At 42.4% G+C, this 23,613-nt stretch overlaps 1 protein-coding gene across 2 annotated transcripts in view; it reads right to left on the bottom strand.

The window, feature by feature from the left end:
- Positions 1 to 12,825: 12,825 nt before the first annotated feature.
- LOC101856347 (serine/threonine-protein kinase Nek8) overlaps positions 12,826 to 23,613 on the bottom strand; it is a 33,212-nt gene continuing 22,424 nt past the window's right edge. For both annotated transcript variants that reach the window (XM_005099864.3, XM_035970159.1), the window contains 6 exons: positions 23,406 to 23,523; positions 20,205 to 20,355; positions 18,942 to 19,099; positions 17,420 to 17,578; positions 16,352 to 16,510; positions 12,826 to 13,537 (listed from right to left, as the gene is read on the bottom strand). In XM_005099864.3, coding sequence (XP_005099921.1) covers positions 13,512 to 13,537; positions 16,352 to 16,510; positions 17,420 to 17,578; positions 18,942 to 19,099; positions 20,205 to 20,355; positions 23,406 to 23,523 — 771 coding nt within the window. In that variant the 3' untranslated portion in view covers positions 12,826 to 13,511. The remainder of the gene's footprint in view (positions 13,538 to 16,351; positions 16,511 to 17,419; positions 17,579 to 18,941; positions 19,100 to 20,204; positions 20,356 to 23,405; positions 23,524 to 23,613) is intronic.

Below are 23,613 nucleotides of genomic sequence, written 5' to 3'. Positions count from 1 at the left end.
CCCCCCCCCCTCTTTTTTTCGCTTGACGATTATATATTTAATGATGCATAGCGTACCGGTCATCATCCCACCACATAATTCCACCGCTCGTGTGCAGACATTAAGCGGCGGCGTATTTTCGACCAGGAGTTAAATTAATTTAGATACTGTAAAGTACTGCTGCTATCCTTATAATAACTCGATAATATACTCATGAGAATGAAAGGGGGAAAATAACGGAAAGCCCCCAACAACAACAACAACCGCGACAATCATCGTGCTGACACTCTCAAAACTACGACCAGTTTTATAGTACATGTAGATCTATTACATTGTACTGTCAACTCTCTGCTATGACTTAGCGTTGCAATTATGATGAACTCCTTGCCATTCACGACTGTTTTCGGTCTTCAGAAAAGTCTTTCTTGAGAATGGAAATGTTGCGTTGGCTGGGCTTCCGCTTTCTGCATCTACGTTCTAAGTTCTTCTGTACCCTTCTACATGTATTTATTCCAGAGTAATGTATCTGGTTATACGTGTTAGTGGTTTTATTGGTCAGTCGTCGGGAGAATAAGAAAGCTTTAGTTTTCTTTTTATAATCGCTTCACGGTTATTTATTAATGATGCGTAGCTTACCGGTCATTCACCACTATATTCTACCGCTCGTGCAGACATGAATTGCAGCGGAGTTCTTTCAACCAGGAGTAGATCTAAATGTTATAAGTTTATGATTTTAAATACATGTAGGCCTACTACTGTTATCCTTATAATAAGATATTCACGAGAATGAAAGGGGGAAGGGGACCCACACAGACACACAAACATGTGACATTCATCGTGCTGGCGCGCTATAATCTGTGATGACTCTTGCTCTTGCCATTCACGTCTATTTTCGGCCTTCAGTAAAGTCAAAGATAGTAAATAACAAGATGGGCCACTCAGCCAAAAAAGTGTCCGCAGGAAGTTCGCTCTTTGCTTCAGATGGCGCTGCAGTCTGTTTTGAAGCTCTCTTTCGTTTTTCCAGAAGAAGAATAGGAGTAGCACCCCCTTGCGTGCGCAGATCAAGGAGATTAGTTCTAAACTCCTTGGCGCAGATCGACTGCTGTTCGTCAGCATTAAAACATTTTTAAAATGACCTCTCGCCTTTCATTCTAAAGTCAATTTAAACGAAGAAAACAATCACCCATTCCTCCGGAAAAGGTTTTTTTTTCTTCAGCGTAACCATTTGTAAAAAAGCGTTCTTCCGAAATTTATTCAAAAACTTGTAGAATTCTGTGGTTTCACTTTGATTTTTTAAACTCAAGTAGGTTAACTCTGTTTGCAAAAGGTGCGCTTTTGTGAAGAGGGTGCCACCGAATTTTGAGGACACTTTTTAATTGGCTCAAAGAGAGAAGTGGCCTCTCTTGTTATGTAGACTCTTTGGTGAAGTTAGAGGATGAAAATTTATAGTGTTGGCTGGGCTTCCACCTTCCGCATCTATGTTCTAAGTTCTTCTGTACCCTTCTATTTATTCCAGAAAAATGTTTCTGGTTATACGTATTTGTGGTTTTATTGGTCAATCCTCGGGAGAATAAGAAAATTTAGTTTTCTTTTATTTATAATCGCTTCACGGTTATTTATGAATGATGCGTAGCTTACCCGTTATTCACCACTTAATTCTACCGCTCGCGCAGACATGAATTGCGGTGGAGTTCTTTCGACCAGGAGTAAATGTTATAAGTTATGTAATTTTAAGTACATATGTACTGCTGTTATCCTTATAATAAAATATTCACGAGAATGAAAGGGACCCCCCCCCCCTACACACACACACAAACATGTGACATTCATCGTGCTGGCGCGCTGTAATCTATGGCTCTTGCCGTTCACGTCTGTTTTCGGCCTTCAGTAGAGTCTAGTGGATGGAAATGTAGCGTTGGCTGGGCTTCCGCTTTCCTAATCTACGTTCTAAGTTCTTCTGTACCCTTCTATTTATTCTAGAAAAATGTGTCTGGTTATACGCGTTAGTGGTTTTATTCCTCTATCCTCTCACGAAGAAGAAGGCTTTATTGTTCTTTTTATAATCATTTTACGGTTACGGTATTTATTGATATTAATAATGCAAAGCTTACCGGTCATCACCTTACTGGGTCTAGATAATTCTACCTCTCGTGCAGACATGAAGCGGCAGCGTTCTTTGGACCAGGAGAAAACGTTAAATGATTTCAAATATATGCTACTGTTATTCTTTTTATAATTCGTTATTTACGTGAATGAAAAAAACAACAACAACTCAACCTCGCGACATTCATCTGCTGGCCCGCACTATGACTCAGCATTCCATGCAACAGTGAACTCCGTTCCATTCACGTCTGTTTTCGGCCTTCAGAAAAGTCGATCTAGATCTAGATCTAGATATTCCAGATCTAGTAGAAGGAAATGTTGCGTTCGCTGGGCTTCCGCATTCCGCATTATGTATAAGGCATATTTTATTTATTCAGCCTCAGTGGGCATAATAAATCGTTGAAGGATGACGTATGACATGCGCGATGATTTCATTGAATTACCAAGAAGAGTAGCGCGCTGCTCGTTTTCGACTTCACTCTCTCGCCCAAGACAATAAAATACATAGTAGCTGTATTCAGTATTTGTATTATGTATCCAATGGCAGGAAAATGTCGAGACAGTTGGGGTTGGTGTTTGTGACAGATTCAATGGATGACCTAGATGTTCTACGTGCCTCCTCTGTCCCTGTGCCACTATCCCCCTTCACAGTGCATTCTGCTGTAACCTAGGCCTAGCCTAGCTGCTCTTTGACCGTTTTTATCCCTCCGTTGAACCATGAGTGTTTCTTTCACAGTCCACCGGTGCACAGACTTTTTGCATAGACAGGCAAGCTCTCACCGATACCCGACAATGTACGTGGTTGACAGTTGACAGGTGCTCTGGTGTGGTTTGCTCCTTCTTTTAGATAAAACTTCTATCGTCCTGATTTCTCCTCCTTTTTTGTGCGTGTACTTGTTACTTTATAGTAACACTTCTAAGCTTCGGCACTTAGATATACATTATTATATATATGTAGTAGTAGTATAGGGTTTTACGGCGCTCGCAACTGCTAAGGTCATATGAGCGCGCGAAACACAAGTTGTTTACTTTCGCAAAAGTTCACTGCACGATTGGTTAACTGTTTGACTTTAAAATGCTAAAATATTAAAGTTCAGTGTAAATACATTTGCGATTTAAAACAACTCTTATAAGTAGCAATAAAATTTTTAAATAGTACGATTTCACTTTACAATTTGCCATAAAGGCCAATGGCCTTCATAAAATTCCAAATTTTGCTTGGACCAACGACGGAAAAATTGTCTTGCAATTTTTTGCATTTATAATATTTCCTTCGGATATCTCCAAAGTCTAGAAATTCGGTTAAGATGTGTCTAATGGTAAAAAATGTGTCGCATCCGACACAGAACAGCTTCTCATCTCCCTGTAGGAGGTATTTGTGGGTCAGGGCCGTGTGTCCGATGCGCAATCGAGTAAAAATGACTTCGTCTCTTCTGGAGAGGTCCGAAGGATTTCGCTGTTCTAGTTTGGGTTTTATAACATATAGATCTAGTTCATTGTTTTTCTGCTTTTCCCAGTGGCTCTCCCACAGACTGGAGGTGTACTTTTTGACTTTATTTCTAAAGTCAGTCTGTGGGAGAGTGTTTGTCGTTGATCCTAGCAGAAGGGATGAAGCTTTCTTCGCCAGGTCATCTACCTGCTCGTTTCCTCGGATGCCCACATGGCTAGGTATCCATGCGAAAATGATGTTTTTTCCTATTTAGGATAGTGTATGAATTTTCTGTTGTAGCCTAACTATTTTTGGATGTAAGAGTGTGTAGTTTGTGAGTGAGGTGATGCAAGACAGAGAGTCAGAAAGGATAAGGAAAGATTTGTTAGGAGAATTTTCTACAGAGTCCAGTGTCATGTCAATGGCAGTGGCCTCCGCAGTGAAAATGGAGGCTTCAGGATGGAGTCTCCTCTGGTGTGTACTGTTTGAAGATAAGGCTGCGGCGTCCACTTCATTGTCTTTTTTGGAGCCATCCGTGAAGATGAGCTCCGCACCGGGGTATTTATCCATTAGTTTTTTTGTATTCTGCTTTAAAAGTTTTGCTGTTTGTGCTTTCTTTGTTGTGTGTGGTCAGCTGTAAGTCTACTTTTGCCTTGGTGAGGTGCCACGGAGGGAGGTCGGGGAAAAGAAATTGTTGGATGTCTTGTTTGGAAAAGTGTAAGTTTTTGAGGTCCTCAACTGAGGCCGAAGGGTTTGATGAGTTTTTCGTTGTTTTGAAATTTGTTTATGGTTTCTGGGTTTGTCTTTGAAATGCTGTTGTGCGCTGGATTTTCCGGTGTTGAGCTCTGTTTAACTGCGTATTGTAGTGAGAGTTGTGTACGTCTGAGTGAGAGTGGTGGTATGTTGGCCTCGGCCTGGAGGCTCTCCACCGGAGAAGTGCGGAAAGCCCCCAGAGCGAGGCGGAGTCCTTGGTTCTGTATTGGGTCTAGCATTTTAAGATGTGTGGTTTTGCCGATCCTTAGACTTGACAGCCGTAGTCAAGCCTGGACTGGACAATGGAGATGTGCAAGTGGAGAAGGTGTTTTTAGTCCCCGCCCCACTCTGGATGCGATAGAATTTTCAAAGCGTTTAGCGTTTTCTGGCACCTCACACGAAGGTCTTTGGTGTGTGGTATGAATGTAAGTTTTTTGTCGAAAATGACGCCGAGGAAACGAGCTTGGTCCTGGACGGGAATCCTTTCTCCGTATAGTGTCAAATCCGGCTGCAGCACACGTCTGCCTGTTCGGCAGAAGTGTACTGCAACCGTCTTTGACGGGGAAAACTTGTAACCGTTATTGTTTACCCACGTTTCGAGTTTGTGCAGCTGCGTTTGCAGCTGCCTTTCCATAGATCTCAAATGAGGATTTTTCGAACGGCAGCATATCAAAAAGTCGTCTACGTATAAGGAGCTGTCTATGCTGTTTTGGAGGGTTTTCACTATGGAATTTATTTTAATTTCAAATAGGAGAGGAGAAAGGATGCTCCCCTGGGGGGCTCCTTCTTTCTGTTGGTGGGGGTCTGAAAGGGAGGATCCGACACGAACCTGGAAGGAACGGTTCTTCAGGAAGTTGCCAATGAAGGCAGGGAGGTGACCGCGTGTGCCGAGTGCATGCAGGTCTCGAAGAAGGCCGTACTTCCAGGTTGTGTCGAAGGCTTTTTCTAGGTAAAAAAAGATGGCGATCATGTGGCCTCTTCCAGCGAACGTCTCGCGTATAAAGGTCTCAAGGCTGAAGGCGGAACAGGTGATCCAGACTGGATCGAGTTTTCCTGAATCCGCACTAGAGACCGCTCAGCGAGCCCGTCGTTCCAGAAACCACATGAGTCGCCTGTGAATCATTTTTTCAATCAGTTTGCAGAGACAGCTCGTTAGTGCTACTGGTCTGTATTTGGATGGGTGTGTGTGGTCTTTGTTTGGTTTGGGTATTGGAATGACAGTGGCGAGACGCCAAGACTCAGGAAAGGAGTGCGACCGCCACATGTTGTTGTATATGTATAGTAGTAGGAGTGTGAGTGTTTCTGAGGGTAAGCGTCTAATGATCTGGTTGTGGATGTCATCCAGTCCCGAGGCTGTATCGCCCAGGTCCGAGATGCGAGATGTTAGTTCGTCTATTGTGAAGTCTGCGTTGTAGGTTTCGGTGTTATTTGAGTGGAAGTTTAGGTGTTGTTTTTCTCTGTTAGTTTTGATGTTTTGAAAAGTGGTGTTGTAGTTTGCTTGGGATGAGTTTTTGGCGAGAGATGTAGCTATTGTGTTTGCGATGTCTACTTGTGTTTCAGCCGTGGTTCCATCCAGCCTCTGGACGTGCCGAATGGTGTATGTGCGTCTACCTAAGAATTTTTTAGCAATTTTGAAAACTTGGTTGAGTGGTGTCTGAGTGTTGATTTTGGAGATGTATTTTTGGAATGATTGTCTTTTGCTCTCCCTGAGGCATCTACGTGCCACAGCTCGAGCCTTTAAATAATTGATCTTGTTTTCTATGGTGGTGTTGTTGACGGCTTTTCAATACGCTGCCTTCTTTTTCTTTACTGCATCCTCACATTCCCAAGAGAACCAGATCTTGTTCTTCCGGAGTTTTGTTTTTGTTTTTGGTATGTGTTTGTGGCATATTTCTAAAAGCTTTTCATGGAATTCATTGTAGTTGAGGTCGAAATTGGGATTAAGAATCTGGGAACATTGATTGGCAAACCAGCCCCAGTCTGCTTTTTTTTAAGTTGAAACGTTCTGAGATCGGGTCGTTTTGGAGACTATTGTTTTTTTTAAAGAAGAATTGGGAAATGGTCCGTACGGTCATCCAGCACAGACCACTCAAGATCTGGGACTAGGTCAGGGGTACAAAAGGTGAGGTCAAGGGATGAAGTGCCATAAGTGGCTCTGATTCTGTAAGTTGGGGATTTATCATTTAAGAGACAGATGTTATTTTGAAATAAAAAGTTTTCTATTATTTTTCCTTTCTGGTCTAGGTTTGTCTCCCCAAAGGGGGCTGTGGGCATTGAAATCACCTAGCAAAATAAAGGGTTTTGGAAGCTGAGCCTTTAAGTTTAAGTCATTTAGTTGGGTTATTTTGGTGGGATATAAACTGAGCAGATCGTGATTGGTCTGTGCAGGGTGACCCGTACGGCAATAGCCTGGAGGGTCGTTTTAAAATGTAGCCTACTTGTCTGTGGAGTGTGTTGTTGTCGGTGTAGATGGTGATACCACAGGAAGCAATCTGGTTCTCCGTGTGGATGTGGTGGTACGCAGTAAATCCTCTTAAGTCTATGGTTGAAGCCGGGGCGAATTTTGCCTCTTGAATACAGGCCACCCGTGGGCATAGTGTGGCCTGTAAATGTTGCAATTCTGCAATGGAAGGTCGGATTCCGCCGGCATTCCATTGCAGGACCGCCATTATGATTTTTTTGTTTTTATTTTGGAGCTCAAAGGCCCCGGCTTCGAAGAAACACTCAGACTCATCCTTGCGGGGGAGGCAGAGTGTTTTCTAGGTTGCCGTCCTGGATTGGACGGCGGTCTAGTGGGGGATTTGGAGGAGTGACAGACTCCGCCCTTCCCGGGGTCAGGTCGGGGAGGGGGGTCGGAGCTGTCTTCCTCCATAGGCAGGGGTTTGTCTGCCGGAGGGGTAGGGGGAGGTGGAGCAGACCGAGGGGGCTGGGAGGGGGGGGGGCTGGGGGGAGGGGAGAAGGCCCACCTCACACTCCATCAGAGGGATGGGCTGTGAGGTGGAAGAAGAAGAAGGAGAAGAAGAAACGATAGAAGAGGGGTGTGAAGGAGAAGAGGGGGTGGAGGAAGAGTCCTCCCGTCCTCCCCTAGAACCCCATAGCCGTTAGAAAGTGGCACCTCAAAGGGGATTGCCACAGGGATAGTAGCGGGCTTTTTGTTCTTAGGCACAGAGACTTCCCTGTTGACCGCGGGCTTTGGGAGGTCAGCAGTAGAATTACTTGCCGACCTCGTGACCACCAGGGCTGCCTTTGAATACCACCGGCCAATGACTGAGGTTATGATTGGCGGGCAGACAACCTTACGGGCCTCCTGCAAGGAGCAGCCATTTCACGCCTTGTATTCTTGGATGGCGCGTTCTTGGAGCCAAGTCGGGCACTCCTTGCTGAAAGCTGTGTGCTGGCCGTGGCAATTGGGGCAACAAGGACTAGCCTTGCATTCCTTCTCAGGATGTGCGGTCTTGCCACAACGAGAACACACGGCTGCGTGACGGCACCATGACTGGCTATGGCCGAACTTCTGACAGTTGAAACAGCACAGAAGGTTCGGCACATAGTACCAAGTAAGATGCCCGAACGGTGGCTGGAGGGCGACACGATTCGAATGTGAGAACAATCGTGTTCGTTTCAATAGTAGTCTCCCCCCGCCGAAGAGTAATCCGGCAGGCTTCGACCACTCCCTCACAGTGCTCCACAATTTCTTCCATGGAGCAGCCTTTCAGCTCATGGCTGCGGACGACGCCCTTTGAGCGGTTAAATTTCTGGTAGCGCTCGGACCTACATGGAATACCGCCGAAGGTCGTGGTATCCAGGAGTTTGGTCACTTCGTCTTCAGTTGCGCACTTGACGAGAAATACACCAGAGGACAGCTTCTGGACATTCGTAGGAATGTATCCCAGAACCTGTCGTAGTGCATCTCCCGTCTTGAACAGCTTCAGATCAGTGATCTTCTTCTGTGCGTCTTCTCTGCAGCTGATGGCCAAGTACGGCTGCTTCGGAAGCTCCCTGGGAGAAGGGAGGAAAGAAGCAACGGTAAAGGCCCTTTTTCCTGATTTTGAATTTTTGCTCGGCTCGGCGGCCGCACCCGCTTCCGCTTTTTCTTGGTAAACAATCGAGATGACACAGGCTTGTGTATTTGAACGAATCGGTCTTTTTTTTTTTTTACACAGCTCATAATATGCAGGCATTTCAGGCACTGCTTGTGACTCCTCTTTATACATTACTTGCTCAGTGCCTTTAATTATCTACATGTACTCAAAACCTCGTGTTTGCTATAACGAACACTCGGATTCAACGAGATTTTAGGTCAGGCCCAACGACCTCGTTGAATCCGAGTTCCACTGTATTCCTGGATGGCGCGTTCTTGGCATGGGCCGTGCCACCCTCCCGTCTAAGAGGAAAACCTGGGCCAAAGAGGTGTGTTGGCGAGGGACAGTCCGTGGACTGATCTCACCTCAACCGCCAGGTACCCGGTTTCCCTCCGCATGGGTCGCACCTCACGGTCAACGAGGCGTCCACTCTGTGGGATGGGTGACCTCTCTTTTTTACTGCACTTGAGGTCAGCGGTGGGAGAAAAGATAGAAGAAGAAAGAAAGAAGGAAGGAGAAGAGGAAGATACACCAAAGTGAGTGTCGCACACGGATCCCAGAGGATTGGGTTCCGTGTGCAACACTTCGCCTTTGAGGGGGTTGCACCTTCTGCAGACGAAGCAGTGGGTCTATTTATATATATATATAGTAAGTAGCTATCACTGGCAGTCAAGTGATTCTGAGTGAGAACATAGACTTTATGCTGCTTATCGGCTTATCACGATGCAAAACTGCGAGAGCAAGCTCTTAGAAAAGGAGGTGGGGAACTCGATCGCAAAGGAGCTAGAAAAGGAAGAGGCACATTCAACAACTCTGGGTAGCTACAGAAGGGGGAAGGAAACGTGGATGAATGCCGCCGCCCTTGCATCAGATGTTTATGATGGGTTTGAAAGAGGCGAGGAGACTCTGGTAGCAGTGCTTGATCTCTAGGATGCTTACAATAGGGTTGAGTACGATGTCCTTTTGAGAACAATGATCATCCTGACGATTTGCCCCCAGCTCGTGATATGGGTAGGACAGGTGAGGTATTGCTGAAGAGGAGAGTTGCAAAGCGGCTGAGAAACTGGACATCTAACACCAGCAGCATCACACCGGGGTTGCTGCAGGGATCATCACTCTCACCAGTATTGTTCAACATAAACACAGTTGGAATCATTTCTGGACAACTGGAAGGCCCAAGGAAAGTGCTGAGCTTTGTGGATGATTTCCTTGTATACAGACAGGGTAAGGACCGGCAAGAAACAGCTAACGCGGTGCAACAGGAGCTGGATCGAATTGGGCAACGGTGTGTAGACCACAACGGCAAACTCCACCCCGACAAGGCATGTGCGTTGTGGTGCTCGCTGAATAATCACGCAGTGAAAACAGAAATGCCCACGGTCACCATCAACGACAGGATCCTGAAGCGTGAGCACTCACTCGGGTATCTAGGTATCACCTTTGACAGATCACTCTCAGGTAAAGATCATATAACCAGGATCATCACAAGAGCCAGAAACGGCCTGCCTGCACTGAAAACCATGGCGTGTAGCAGAATGCCACAGAGAATTTTAGCCATACTAATACTATACCAGACTCTTGTGCTGTCTGTGATAGACTATGGCCTCGGTCCCCTCACCTTTTCAACGTCGCAGCTGAAATACCTTTAAAGAATTCAGAACGAAGGTATGCGGACTGTTCTCGGATGCACACGAGACACGTCATGTGAGGTTATGCGTTATCTCCTGGACCTTTCAGCCATGGTAGAACGACACACGATTGCTCAGGTGAAAGCGTATTTGAGAGTCAGCGCCTATGATCAGCACCCACTGCATGACCAAGTGGGAAGAACGGTACGCATACGTCTGTTTAGAGGGACTGAATGGATGGGTGAGGCAGAGACGACTTTGGCTAAATGCTGTGAAGTGCAAGACATCCGAAGGGGCAACGCATGGGTCAGCAGTATACTCGAGTGGTAGCAACCTTAGGCACAGAATGTCGTTAGTGGCCAGAGGGAGCAGCTAATGCCGAGGTAGAGACGCTGGATAGAGGAGAACAGAGAACAGGGCGAGTAGCCATCTTCACAGATGGATAAGTATACCGTGAAGTCAAATCTGGATGGGCTTTCAGCGCTCGTATTAACGGGGTCATAAAGAGAGAGCTGTTAGGCACCACTAGTATAACCACGTCCAGCATGTGCATGAAGATGAAAGCCATCACAGAAGCCTTTAACAGGATTAAGACGACAGAGTATCAGTCTGCTATCCTCGTCACCGACTCGATGAGCACCCACGAAAAAGTGAAGAAACACATGATATATGCAGACTGGCGAGAGGCAATACAAAGCAGCAGACTCACAAGGATTGTAAGGATCTTTAGCCCTGGTCATGCAGGAGTTCAAGGCAATGAACGTGCTGATAAGATAGCCAGACAGGCTGAAATTGGCGGCACCATGCAATTAGATCCATGCAACAGTCATGGCAGCATTGACAGCATGGTTCACCGACCACAGAGAGGATGAACGCACCACATTACACACAATGGAAAGGCTAAGGGAAGCTGGTGTCTCTAGAGGGTCGGGAAGAGACCAGAGGAATATCCAACCAGCTGATAACTGGCACGTATACCTCCCAGATGAAAAACACTTCTCAGAACTTCTACCAGTAACAGTGAAAAAAGTAAAGCTGAGGAGAGACTGTAAAGTGTGCAGAGATAGAGCTTCCCTAGACCTAAAGAAACAAAAAATCCAAAAAACGAGTAGAGACATGGTGGTGGTGTCTGAAGAGTCAGAGAGCCCTCTGCATTGATGGAAGGTCCTGTTTTCAAGACTTTCACACTAAATTAAATTATTTCCTCTAATCGGTCATTGTTTGAGTATTGCCTTGTATGATCAGTACATTGACATTGTACTTTATATTTTACACTTACCTTGCTATTATTATAATACAAAAACTCAAATAATCCACGAAAAGGGAAACAAATGCTGAGCCTTTTTTGTTGATCATTTGTTTATTTTTGTCCATTTTTCAAATTATTATACAAACAAAATTATTGAAAAACCTGTTTTCACTACAGAAAAATATAACATAAAAATGATGAGCAGTGAAAATTTTTCAAGTCTACCATGAGAAAAGACTGTGGTGTAGCGGTTAGGCCCTTCATTGTCGCACGCAGGGGACCCAAGTTTGGAGAAATTTTTATTGAATAAATTACCATGAAAAGTAATGCAACAATGAAGGATGAATGTATGTTTTAAAACACATTGGAAATTGAAATGCTGGCATCTTGGGTGAAATTGGGATTTCAACCACAGGCAGTCATTAAAACTCATGTTACACTTACACCATCAACCAAGTTATATCATCACCAGTTCCATGCTCCTCACAAGGTTGGCAGTACACCTTTAATGAAGTTTGACTGTATACAATATCATCTAACATGCAAATAGTCAAATAGGCTTACTTTATCTGACTTGATCCTTCCTCCAGTATCTCTAAGGCATCGAGGGAAGCAAAATTGGCAGGCGGTGGAAATCTTCCCCTTATGTACAAATTTCGCTATGTATGTGTTTTAAATGCCAAGAATACACTGTACATGTTGTATAAAAATGTGGGACCTGAAAACCTGTTTGCTATGTACGTGGGTTTTTTTACGCCCTCAAGGACACAATTAGATCATACAGGAGGCAGGCTACCGACCTTGCCTGTCAGGGCCAACCCAGGCTGAGAGGGATACAACATTCTAGCAGAAAGACCGGGATACTCAATAAAAAATTTTCTCCTCACCAGGGGATCGAACTCAGGTCTTCTTCATAGTAGTAAATGCCTTAGCCTTAAGGGGAGACGTACACTCTCGGAAAAATTTTCTAAACGAATGACTTTTACTCAATTTCATGTAATTGTGCAAGAAGTTCATAGGTAAATAGGATGTACTAGGGGTGACTTTGTTCAATTTTTCTGAAAAATGGGTCTCTGTGGTGGCCATCTTGGATTTTCAAACCAGTTTCTTAGTGCAGACGAATTTCATAGTAAATATTTAATTATCAGCCTGAAATTTGGCACACAAGTACAAACCTATATGAACTGGGGATCTATGAAAGGATTTTGACCTATCTTTAAAACTAAAAAAGTGAGCCCAAAGTCATTGGACCCCCTAGAGTCAGTTGACGAAATATTGGGGTACATATTACAAAAAAATTGAATATTTCCTCAAGTTACCAATATTTCCCAATTCCCTTTCATAGATCCACAGAATCGATCTTAAAGCACCTGTACACCAAATTTGAAGCTTCTAGCTTCTATAGTTTTTGAAAACTCCTTGCACCCAGGAGGTCACATATGTCAAAAAGTAGATTTTGAGAAGAACAGAAAAAACTGATTTTTTAAAGGATTTTTAGAGCAATTTGCACTTTTCAAACGCCCTTTTAGGTCATTTAGGGTGTTTTTTCAACAGTTTCTTCATTTTGACTTTATAGAACAGATGTCAAAGGATGTTTTTCCGCAAAAAACAAAAGTTGGATAGTTTGAAAAATTGTATCGATATTGCCTTAGATCGCCGACCCGGGTCTTCCCTTAAGTTAACATGGCAAGGGAAGCTAAAAAACTGCAAAGCTTTATACTGTGCCAACACCTCAGCCACACTCAACCATTTTATAGTGATTTACAGCTGGTGAAAATAGACATTATGTTCTCACTTTTAAACATGCAAAAGAACTAACAGTGGAGTCCGCTTCAACCAAACACTGTTAATCCAAACACAGCAACAAACCAAAAGAAAGTAAAATCCCTGATTTTTTCTTCTATTTCAGCAACTTCTCTAAACTGAATACCTGGCTAAACTGTAGAAAATCCAGCGGTCCCACAGATTTTGGTTAAGGTGGACTCCACTGTATTTCATACACTGAAACATTAACAAAACGGTATAGTAAAATGATAAACTATTTAAGCTGGACGGAATAATGAAGAAATAATATTTTGTAACATCTAATGTGTATATAACAACAAGTGTAGCACCAGGAAGAATTTGAAAGATTGCAGCAAAAGTATGCTTTGCTACTTTGATAAAATTACCCCCAGAAGAGGCAACTGGCTTGCTCAGTAATGTTTAATGTCTATCAGTAACATTTTATTGCACAATAATTAAGTCTTTAGTCAGATCTGTCTTGAGTAAGGAACTTGGACTTGTCACTAAGGGCTCGGGGATCTTTGAGAAGCTGAAAATAAAACACAAAAGAGACAAAACAGATAAAAATAAAAACTAATGGATTTCATTCAAATGTTAATTCAGTTAATTAGGTAGCCAAGCCAAAGTGCGGTGGACCTTAAAACTATAGTAAAGACCTTCGAAATGGGAAAAATTGTTAAGTAACTACAAACCTAACCATGTGGGCTTTGCAAGCAAAGAAAAAGAACATTCGTGAGGAAATGGAATATTGGGTGGAGGGTACAGATGAACTTGCATTGTAATGGGTGAGAATAAGCAGTTTCCAACTATCCAACCACAGTTTTGTACAGTTACTTAACAGTTCAGACTCAGAGGGTAGTGAAACAGGGGCATTCTTGATGAAAAATCTGGTCAAATGTAACAGTGAGGCTGATGGGAAGAGGAAAGGAGGAAGAAAAACCCATGTTATATCATAAGTATCAAGGTGGCTGTTGACCAAGTCGACACAAAACATCTTCCACAGACTTACAGTCAAAATCATGATACAGCCATCCCTTCTCATTAGTAATCACTTGATTAAAAATGAGCACTGGAGCCAATTTCCATTACTATAGTAAAGTACAGTGGAAACCATATTTTACAGGCCCGGTAATAACAGGGATCCGGTAATAACAGGGATTTTTAAAATCCCCGTTTTTTCCTTCTCTTTGTCTCTATTAAAAGTTATCGGCAATAACAGGGCCTCATCGGAGCCCAACTGGTTATAGCAGGGACAAAGGCTCATTAAAAGTAAGAGAGAGAGAGAGAGAGAGAGAGAGAGAGAGAGAGAGAGAGAGAGAGAGAGAGAGAGAGAGAGAGAGAAGAGAGAGAGAGAGAGAGAGAGAGAGAGAGAGAGAGAGAGAGAGAGAGAGAGAGAGAGAGAGCGAGAGAGAGCAAGCCCACGCAAGCCATGCCACTGCAAGCACACGCGGTGTGTGAAGCGAGAGAGGGCCGCAGTGTGCTGCAGACCTCGATCTAGCCCGAAACCTAGCAACACGCACATGCAATGTGTCTCCTGTCATCAACGATGTCAAGAGCAAGAGAAAATGCCTTTCAATTGACAAAACATACGAAATAATCCAGGCTGTTGACAAAAAGCAAGCTCCACTGGCAGAGATTTGTCGTCAGTTCGACATTCCACAAGGGTCGGTTCACACCATTATCAAGGATAGAGAGAAGATAGTGCCAGCATACTCCAATGGAAAGTTTTCTCTGGATCGAAAGAAGATGAGACTGCCCGATGCAGATGCTGTGGACCAAGCTCTTCTGGTGTGGTTTAAGGAGGCAAGGAGAAAGTTTGTGCCAAACCCTCTGTTCGTGGGTACTTGTGTCAAGGGAAACTACCCATGAATAAGTACAGCTGGATTAGTCCACAAATGCTTACTTTCCTTGCATTTCTGATTTAACAGGGATCGGATAGAACAGGACATTTTCTCTACTCCCACCATCCCTGTTATATCAGGTTTCCACTGTATATACAATTTTTTGTTTTACATTCGATCATGTTTTACATTGTCTTCAATACTGTGTGTAGTAGTACAATGGTGTTAACGTCCATCGAAGATAAGACTAATAGACAGTATTAGACATTCAGAGAGCTTTGAAAACTCTCAGCAAAAAAGAATCCCACAGTATTCTATTATATTTCAATTACAGACTTCTGGATTACGAGACAATTGCCTCAGTCAGCCATGACACCAAACTTATTTCTTCTTCATAACAGTCATTACAAACTGCTTTAAAAAGCGAGAGATTATCTCGTACAACATACACAAGCCCTTCAATTCTCAAACTCTTGATAAATCAACACAATCATCAGGGGTGGTAAGGGAAGAGATTTTAAAACAAAACTAGTGGCATAAATATAAGATGTGTGTGTGTGTGTGTGTGTGTGTGTGTGTGTGTGTGTGTGTGTGTGTGTGTGTGTGTGTGTGTGTGTGTGTGTGTGTAGGTCAGTGTGTGCACTCTGAACCAGTTCAGGATTCTGTCAATCATTTGCTTTGCCTGCACTTGAATGGCCTCACAAGATGAGAGGGAAAGGTACCAACAGTCTTGTTATGCGTGCCCCATCATAAGCACAAGGCCAAAAAATTATATTTTTTGCATGAGCTGATTTTAACTTTGCAAGATAATGATCTTAACACTGAGCGCAAATAGTAAAAAGAACGATGAACCTTTCTTTTCCACAACAGGCAGTTCAGTCCTGAGCACCATCTATACTTTAGGTTAGGCTTTGGCAAGCGCTACATGTTCGTCATGACATCAGGGAAAAAAAATTTCTCTTTTGAAAAGAAAATTCTGTTCTTGAAAGTAGAAAATGGGAACATAAAAAAAGCTGATGCCTCAAGTACTTTGACACTCATTGGATGTACATCTTCCTAGCATTTTAAAACTAAAATACTTTTAATGTTTGTCATATCTACTTTTCAACAAAATCCCATATTCAGTAAAATGGAAGATTGAACCTGATGAATTCTGTAGATGAAATGTTCACTGTACTCATAAGCCTTTTCCACCTTCCACTACTTATGTGATAGTTGGGGGGGGGGGGAGGGTTAACAAATGCATCCACTGCACAGTAACTGGAGAAGCAATCTCTTTGTGTTAACCTCCACATACAGAAGTGTGTGATTTTAATGCATTTTTTTTATATTAGCTCAAACCTTTTTTCTCTTTCATTCTTTTCTCTAACCCTTTTGGATAGATCTAGTACCCCACCTTCAAAATAACATAATTTGAGTCTCGACTGCATGTGTTAAAATTAGTAAAACTGCAAATACATACTGTCGACATAAGACAGCACCTAAGTTACCAGGGTACTTACGTTTGGTAGCTATCAGGGTGCTACCGTGACTGCTGGAGAGAGAGTTGACAGTGAAAGGCTCGTCTTTGGGCAGTGCCACCACTTTAGGCAAATGACTGTCTTCATCAGGGCGACCCAAGCGTCCACGAGAAGATTTGCCCCAAGTGAACACTTCATTATCTGAACACCAATGGAAAGCATCAATGTTAACGTCTGAAGCAAGCAAATGAATTCTCAGTTTATGGAATTCTTACAAACATTTTCCAGAAAATGAAAGGGTAGGCCTACTTCAATTAGAAGAAAAAAAAGTGTGCCTGTAACAATAGAAAATTGTCCAGCTAGTTGTAATTTTGTTATTTTTCCATTCAGCTGAGGAGGTAGAATATATATGAGATCAACTTGCATCACCACAGATGTCAAGCTTTTATCTGTAAAAACACAGGCAACTGTGTTGAAAGTAAAGTAAAGGCTTGGCTCTTCACCATTGCACACAAGTAATGAGTTTGATTCCTAAGTGGAGAAACTTGATTCAGACTGATCTTTCTACTGTGATGTTGTGTCCCACTTAACCGGAAATGGCTCTAACAGGCACTCAGGATCACAGTTGCCTGCCCCCTAATTAACTTAAATTTTGTTGATATTGGCATATAAATCAATCACAAATTATGATCAAAATGATAGTAATGACAGCTACATCAATAACATAGACAGCATCCCTCAGATAAATTAACTGACAGCCAGTCCCCCTCATCCGCACTTGATATACACATTGTGATGACGTTAACAAAAATGCTAGCAATGAGTGCAAACCAAGACGGGCTAATACTCTCTGGACGGCCATTGGAAAAGAAAGTGGGAAAAAATTACAAAGAAAAATTCAGTTATATAATCAGAGAAAAAGGCTCTTCTAAGAGCAAAAAGGTGTAAAGCCAAATTACTAATTTTAGTTAATTGTAAATGTCTTATGTCTCCATCAGTACAATTTCATTTGGATTGTTTGGGGGTAGGCTAGTCCTGCCTTGCATGTCTTACTGTCTTATCATACAGGTGGCTGTAAGAGCAGGTTCAGTTGTATATCGGACAAATTACCAGTAGACACAGCCACAGTGAAGATATCCCCACAAGAAAGCATGGCAATGGAGTGGTGTTTTATTGACGCCACCAATACAGGCCTTCGGTTGCCAGGGTCACAATCACAGCCCAGCTGACCGAACTGATTGGATCCAAATGTGTAACACTCTCCGTCCTCTGTGAAAACAACAGAAAAATCAGATCAGTTTCAAATATAATATAATTCTTCCATCTATCTAGACAAGATTTCTATGAAATAACACAAACATGTACACACAAAAAACACATTGCAACAAAGAAGGAATTAATGAGGCTGAGACTAAAAATACAGTTGGACCTGTCCATAACTCAAGATCACAGAGAAAAGTGACCTTTATAGACAGGTGGCCACTATGGACAGGGTCGGAAATATGGTCACTTACTACACATGATCTGGGTGAAGTACGGTGTGACTTTATGTCACTGAGGCATTATGCTAGTCGTGAAGGCCAACATGGATCACCCTGAAACATTGCTGGCTAAAGGGGCTCTGGTGAAACCGTGACTGGCCTAGCAAGCCAATGGCAAATAAATCTTGCAATGAGAAAAAAGGAGAATACATGGACTGATCCAAACGGAAAAGGAAGAAAAAAAAATACACATGAAAATCAATTCCCATGTGGTATGTTTAAATCACCAACAACCTATGGGCTAAAGCAAAATATTTCCTCTAAATTTTTTCATTTAATTTCATTTCCATCAAAATTCACGAGAGATTAAAAAATTCTTAGTTAAAAAAAGGAATTCTGCCAATAGACTCAAACAGCCCCGGTATTGTGGTCATTCAAAAAACAAAAAAAATGTCTTTCTAAACTCCAAAATCTCTAACAGGGGCAGCCAATGGCCACTGAAAGAGTCTAAAGTGTGTTATTACTTGCTGTCACACAAGGTGTGGGCAGTGGCAGTGTACACAGTTCTTTGGCCTCTGGAATGTCGTTGAATCAGTGCCTCAATAAGTCCTGCCCCCTCTTTTTTAATTTATAGTGCCCAGCCAGGCGATATGGCCTGCTGGTTCTTTGATGTACCCACTGAGTCAGTTTGAGAACGGGTTGGCAGAAAACTTTACAAGCAAATGACCACAACAGACTTGCAAACTTTGTAAAAACCCAGTCTGGGACATTTAACATAAGTGTATTCATTGAAACAAACGAATTTAGCCAATAAGCACTGGAAAAGACGTTAAAAATTTGGCAAATAAATGTCCTCTCAGATTCCTGAATCTGGGACAGTTTCACAAATTTAGGAAAGAAGGCAAGCCTGTCGCTATGAGCAGATTTTGAGGCCAACTTTTCGCAAAAATGACTCACAGTGGCCACATTGGACAGAGACCGTTATGGACAGGTTAAAGATATTATAAAAAAATGCAAGGGTACTACAGAACAGTGGCTATTAGTACAAGTGACTGCAATGGGGAAGTGATTGCTACTGCAGGTTCGATTGTATACCAAGCATGATCCCAGAGCAAAGCCAGGAATACAGGACCAAAGAAACGAAAACAAACCAGTGATGAGAGCTGAGTGTGAGGTTCCCTGTGCCACCATTTTAACGGCCAGACTGTTGAGTGGTGCAGACTGGACTGGGGTGAAAGTCAAGACCTCTTCCACCATCTGTTCAGTGTAACCGTCAGCTGTTATGGTATCTAGTGCAAGTTTGTTGTACCTGGAGGTTGAAAAGAAAGAATCGCACTTTTCACTCTAGTCAAAGTGATTGCAAAAGAACACTCTGCTTTCACAAGAATTTCACTTACACTTATTCCCTCCTCTGATTAGTCAGAATTAGTGAATTGTTGTCATAGAACACAAACTATTTGATGCTTGTGGTACTTCTAGTACAAATTACGAGGCAGAGGCCATCGCCACTGAAGCAGCAATCCTCCACCTGACCAACTTTTTATTATATATTCAAACAAAATCAAGAAAACTGTCACAGATGGAAAATCAGTACTCCAAGCTTTGGAAAACATGAATTTCGAAAGCCCAGCCTGCCTATCTGTGGCTCAAACAAGCAAAACCCTCATACAAACCTATGCTGTTGACCTGACTTTACGGTGGATACCTGGCCACAGCAACATTCCAGGAAACGACAGAGCAGACACCCTTGCCAAGAAGGGAGCATCACAAACAGAACCTCAAAACCCAGTATCACAACAGACAGTCAAGAACATCATCAAATGCGACACCAGGGAACAGTGGCTGAGTGGCTGGGCATTGGGCAAAACTGGAAGAACTGTATTTGCACATATGGCTTCTGCCAACTCAAAAGATGCACTAAATTCCCTGAGTAAAAGAGAACAAGTCACAATCTTTTGTCTGCGAACACAACACATCCCACTGAATTCCTACCTAAATAGGATCCGCAAGGATACCCCAAAAAACCTCAGTCTTCAGGGCGAATACAGGCCTTCGGTTGCCAGGGTCACAATCGCCGTTTTATTTCCATACCCTCAAAATGATTTGTGGGGTCACAAATTGATAACGTCTCAATGGTTTCATAAATAACCCCTTTGTGTCTTCCTGTACCGTATTCATTCCTAAGCCCTTTAATTGTGTCTTCTAGTACAGTTTTCATTCCTAAGCCCTTTAATTGTGTCTCTCTGTGCAGTTAAGCCTTTTAATTGTGTCTCTCTGTACAGTTTTCACTCCTAAGCCCTTCAATTGAGTCTACTTACATAGTTTTCATAACCAACCCCTTTGTGTTTTCTTGTATGGTATTCATACCCAAGTTCTCCCCTTCAGTATGATTCTCATAAGCCCTTGCAGCCTACCTGTTACTCCCTGAGCAAAGCAGGGAGTTTTCTAAAGTAAGGATGACAGAACAGTCCATGCCGCAGTGGACAGAGCATGGGTGCACGTTTTGTCCCACGGGTACTGGCTTCGGTGAGGCCGTAGACTCGTAGCTGCCCAAACCCAGTCGGCCTGGAGAAACAGTGAGGAAAACAAAGGGAAATTTAGATGAGATTAATTGTTTTTTGTTTGGGAACCCCCTTTTTTTTGTAGATGTTTTACACCCTCATCAACACAATTTAGATTATTTAGGAGGTGACTATTTTGAACCTGCCTGTAGGGGCCATCTTGGACTGAGAAGGATTCAATGTCCTTGCAGAAAGACCGAGATACTCGATGAAATTCTGCCCCCTACAAGAATCTGACTCAAGTTTCTGCGTGCAATGGCCAAGAGCATTATTGTTACACTACTGATGCCTTTGAAATAAATATATATTCATTCTCTTCTGCAACAGCCCACCCCAATAACAATTACTTTATTCAAAATACAGGGAATGAAACAGTGCTGATTTTTTCTTTCAGCATTATTGGCAAACCTGTGTTGCTTACAAAATGTATGTAATTCCAAGAACTAATATTTCTTCAAAGAGCACAGCTGTAGTACACATTATGCTTCTTTATTCCACAAATATCATGGCTATTTTAACTTTACTTTGCAGCCACCATTCCTTGTACAGATCTCGTACGAGTAAACTTTGACAACAAAATACAAGATTACGTAGACTTTCTTATAGTAATTCTAGAATTATGAAATCCATGTACACTCTAAAAACAGTTTTAAAAGAACTCACTTACACTTCTCGTTGATATTCTCATAAAAAAAAGGAAGAAAAAGGGTTATTTGTACTTAATTAACATCTAATTTAAATAATGAAATGCAGGCTTGAATTAGGTGTTCAGGAGGGCAAGCAAAAATTGCCTCAGTGGGGCCTAAAAATGAGAGGGCACCGAGCAATTTGCATGGGCACCAAGGCAAAAATTATAGAATAGGTGATCAATTTTTAAATTAAAGTTGGTAATACTGGATCGTCACAACGTTTATATAAATAACAATACAATTTACTCTTGCTCTCTGCAAAAGTATAGAGTTCATTAGAAAATTTTTAATCATGAATGAAAACTAAGTAAAACACGATAAAATCACTTAAAACAAAAGCTGTAATCACAGTAATAAATCAAATAATGATGACAATGCATCTTGACTTTAATGCCTTTATGACTAGCTCTTATTGGTTGGATTAATATGAATAATGAATATACAGTTCTTGGCCTTTCCAAAAATCATCCATTCAGCGTTCTTCATTCATAGATCTAGGTCGTATGATTGGTCAAAATTTTCTCCTTTCCTCTGGGCCCTCTAAATAAGCTAAAGTATTTTTACACGAAACTCATTCATACTTTGTTAGTACCGGTAGCCCTATAATGAAATGGTGATTTATTTGAGTTCATATACTGGCATAAAGAAGTACATTGTACAGTATACAGTATCAGTATCTTACCATTAAGTGAAGAATGCATTTAACTTTTTGCATTTTTTGCTGCTTTCACTCAACTCCTTCAACATTTGTTCTCGTTTTGGCATGGTGTAGATCTTGGTCAAATTAATAGAACACTAGCTTCGTGATCAAAACGCACAAGAAAAACTTTGAGACGTTCTTGGCCGTTTCCAAAAATCATCCATTCAGCATTCTTCATTCATAGATCTAGGTCGTATGATTGGTCAAAATTTTCCCCTTTCCTCTGGGCCCTCTAAATAAGCTAAAGTATTTTTACACGAACATTTGTAATTTTTAGCCCCCCCCCCATAATTACAGTAGAACCATATTATTCAAATCAAATTAGCCTAACAAATATTACAAACGCATTTTTGCACCCTTTGTCTGCCTGCTTCCATCCCCTTTGCACGTCGGCGACTGTCGGCATCGATGGATAAAAATGTGTGCGTAGGAATACAGATTCCAGTACAGTAGAACATGGTAGAGCGGGACTTTTAGTTCCAGAAGAAAAATCCCGCTGTAGGCAAGTTTTCGCTATAGGAATGCAAAGGGGAATTACCGAAAAATCACACACTACTCTTTCCTTATCTCTGTCTTTTTGGCCTAGCTTATGCTTAAGGCTAGCCTATGTCACATCACTTTTGGAGTGGCTCTTGTAACGTGTCTTTCTCTCTCTGCCGCCTACTCCACCTCACTCATCACTGGACTGGCCAATCACAACGCTGCACCCCTGACTGCATGTTTGGAGCCCACCTATAGCCCTCCACCCCCTTCCACCTGCTAGAGCTCGCTCGATCTCTCCCGCTGTATCCAAATTCGGGCCTTTCCTTGCCTCGTTTAACCCAAGCACAGATAATTGAGTTTACATAGACAAAAGAAGGGGATTCTGGAATGGTCCCGCTGCAGCAGGTGCCGCCATAGTCTTGTTCTACTGGATGTGTAGCACCACCCGTTCACCACTTCGTGAGCCTTTGCTCACTGCCGGCCTAGCCTTCGTACGAACGATCGGTCAAAGGTCTGAGCTGGCGAGGAGGGCATGAGACGAAATTGTACCTCCACTCCTCCGCCCCACCTCCTCAAAGACCACATTATTATGTAGGCCTAACTGTACTGACTTAACTGATTCAATTGTTGCCACCGCCTTTGATTGTCACTATTCATATTTTTATTGTTTGTTTTTTAAAAACAAAAAACAAGGGCACCGCAAAATTGCTGCGGTTGACCCTTTGATTTTAAGGGCCTTACGGCAAATTGTCGCGGTCTATTTTAAGCTCTGAAAATGCCTTGACAGCTTTACATGCTTGAGCGCCTTCTATTCCAGGACGCTTTAGCGCTCATTGCATCAAAGTGGAGCCTCAGCTAATTTTCACAAGTGGGGATGCTCACATAGATAAACATAACAAGCTTCTGGTCAACAAAAGAACAATATAAATAGTCAACAAGTAGATTCAACATTTTTTGACAAGTACCTAGGCCTATATAAACCAAAACCAATTGCAAAAAAGAAAGAGATAATTCTATGCACACTTTCTATACTTTTAAGTAGAATTAGACATTATTATCACACGTTCTTACTGTGATACAAGAATTGATTATAATTATAGAACAAATAAGAAAGCAAGGAACTTATTAAATAGAAAGAAAGGAGGCAGTGGCATCAAAATAAGGGTCTAAAATGTAGTTTACCATTGTCTCCTCTTCCCCAAGCGAAGACCTCATGTTCATTCGTCACTGCCAAAACGTGAGATGCTCCACAAGATACTTGAGTCACTTCATAACCTAACAAAGCTTCAACAATTTTTGCCTGTCAGAAAGAAACGGGAATATATAAGTGTCATTTTATAAGCTTCTTATCCACCCCCCACCCCAATTATTTTACAGCTACAGTGTCCCT

This window comes from Aplysia californica, unplaced genomic scaffold (assembly GCF_000002075.1).
Source record: "Aplysia californica isolate F4 #8 unplaced genomic scaffold, AplCal3.0 scaffold00228, whole genome shotgun sequence".
NCBI lineage: Eukaryota > Metazoa > Mollusca > Gastropoda > Aplysiida > Aplysiidae > Aplysia > Aplysia californica.
The sequence above is the reverse complement of the archived record's forward strand: the minus strand, read 5'-3'. Positions and strand labels throughout refer to the sequence as shown.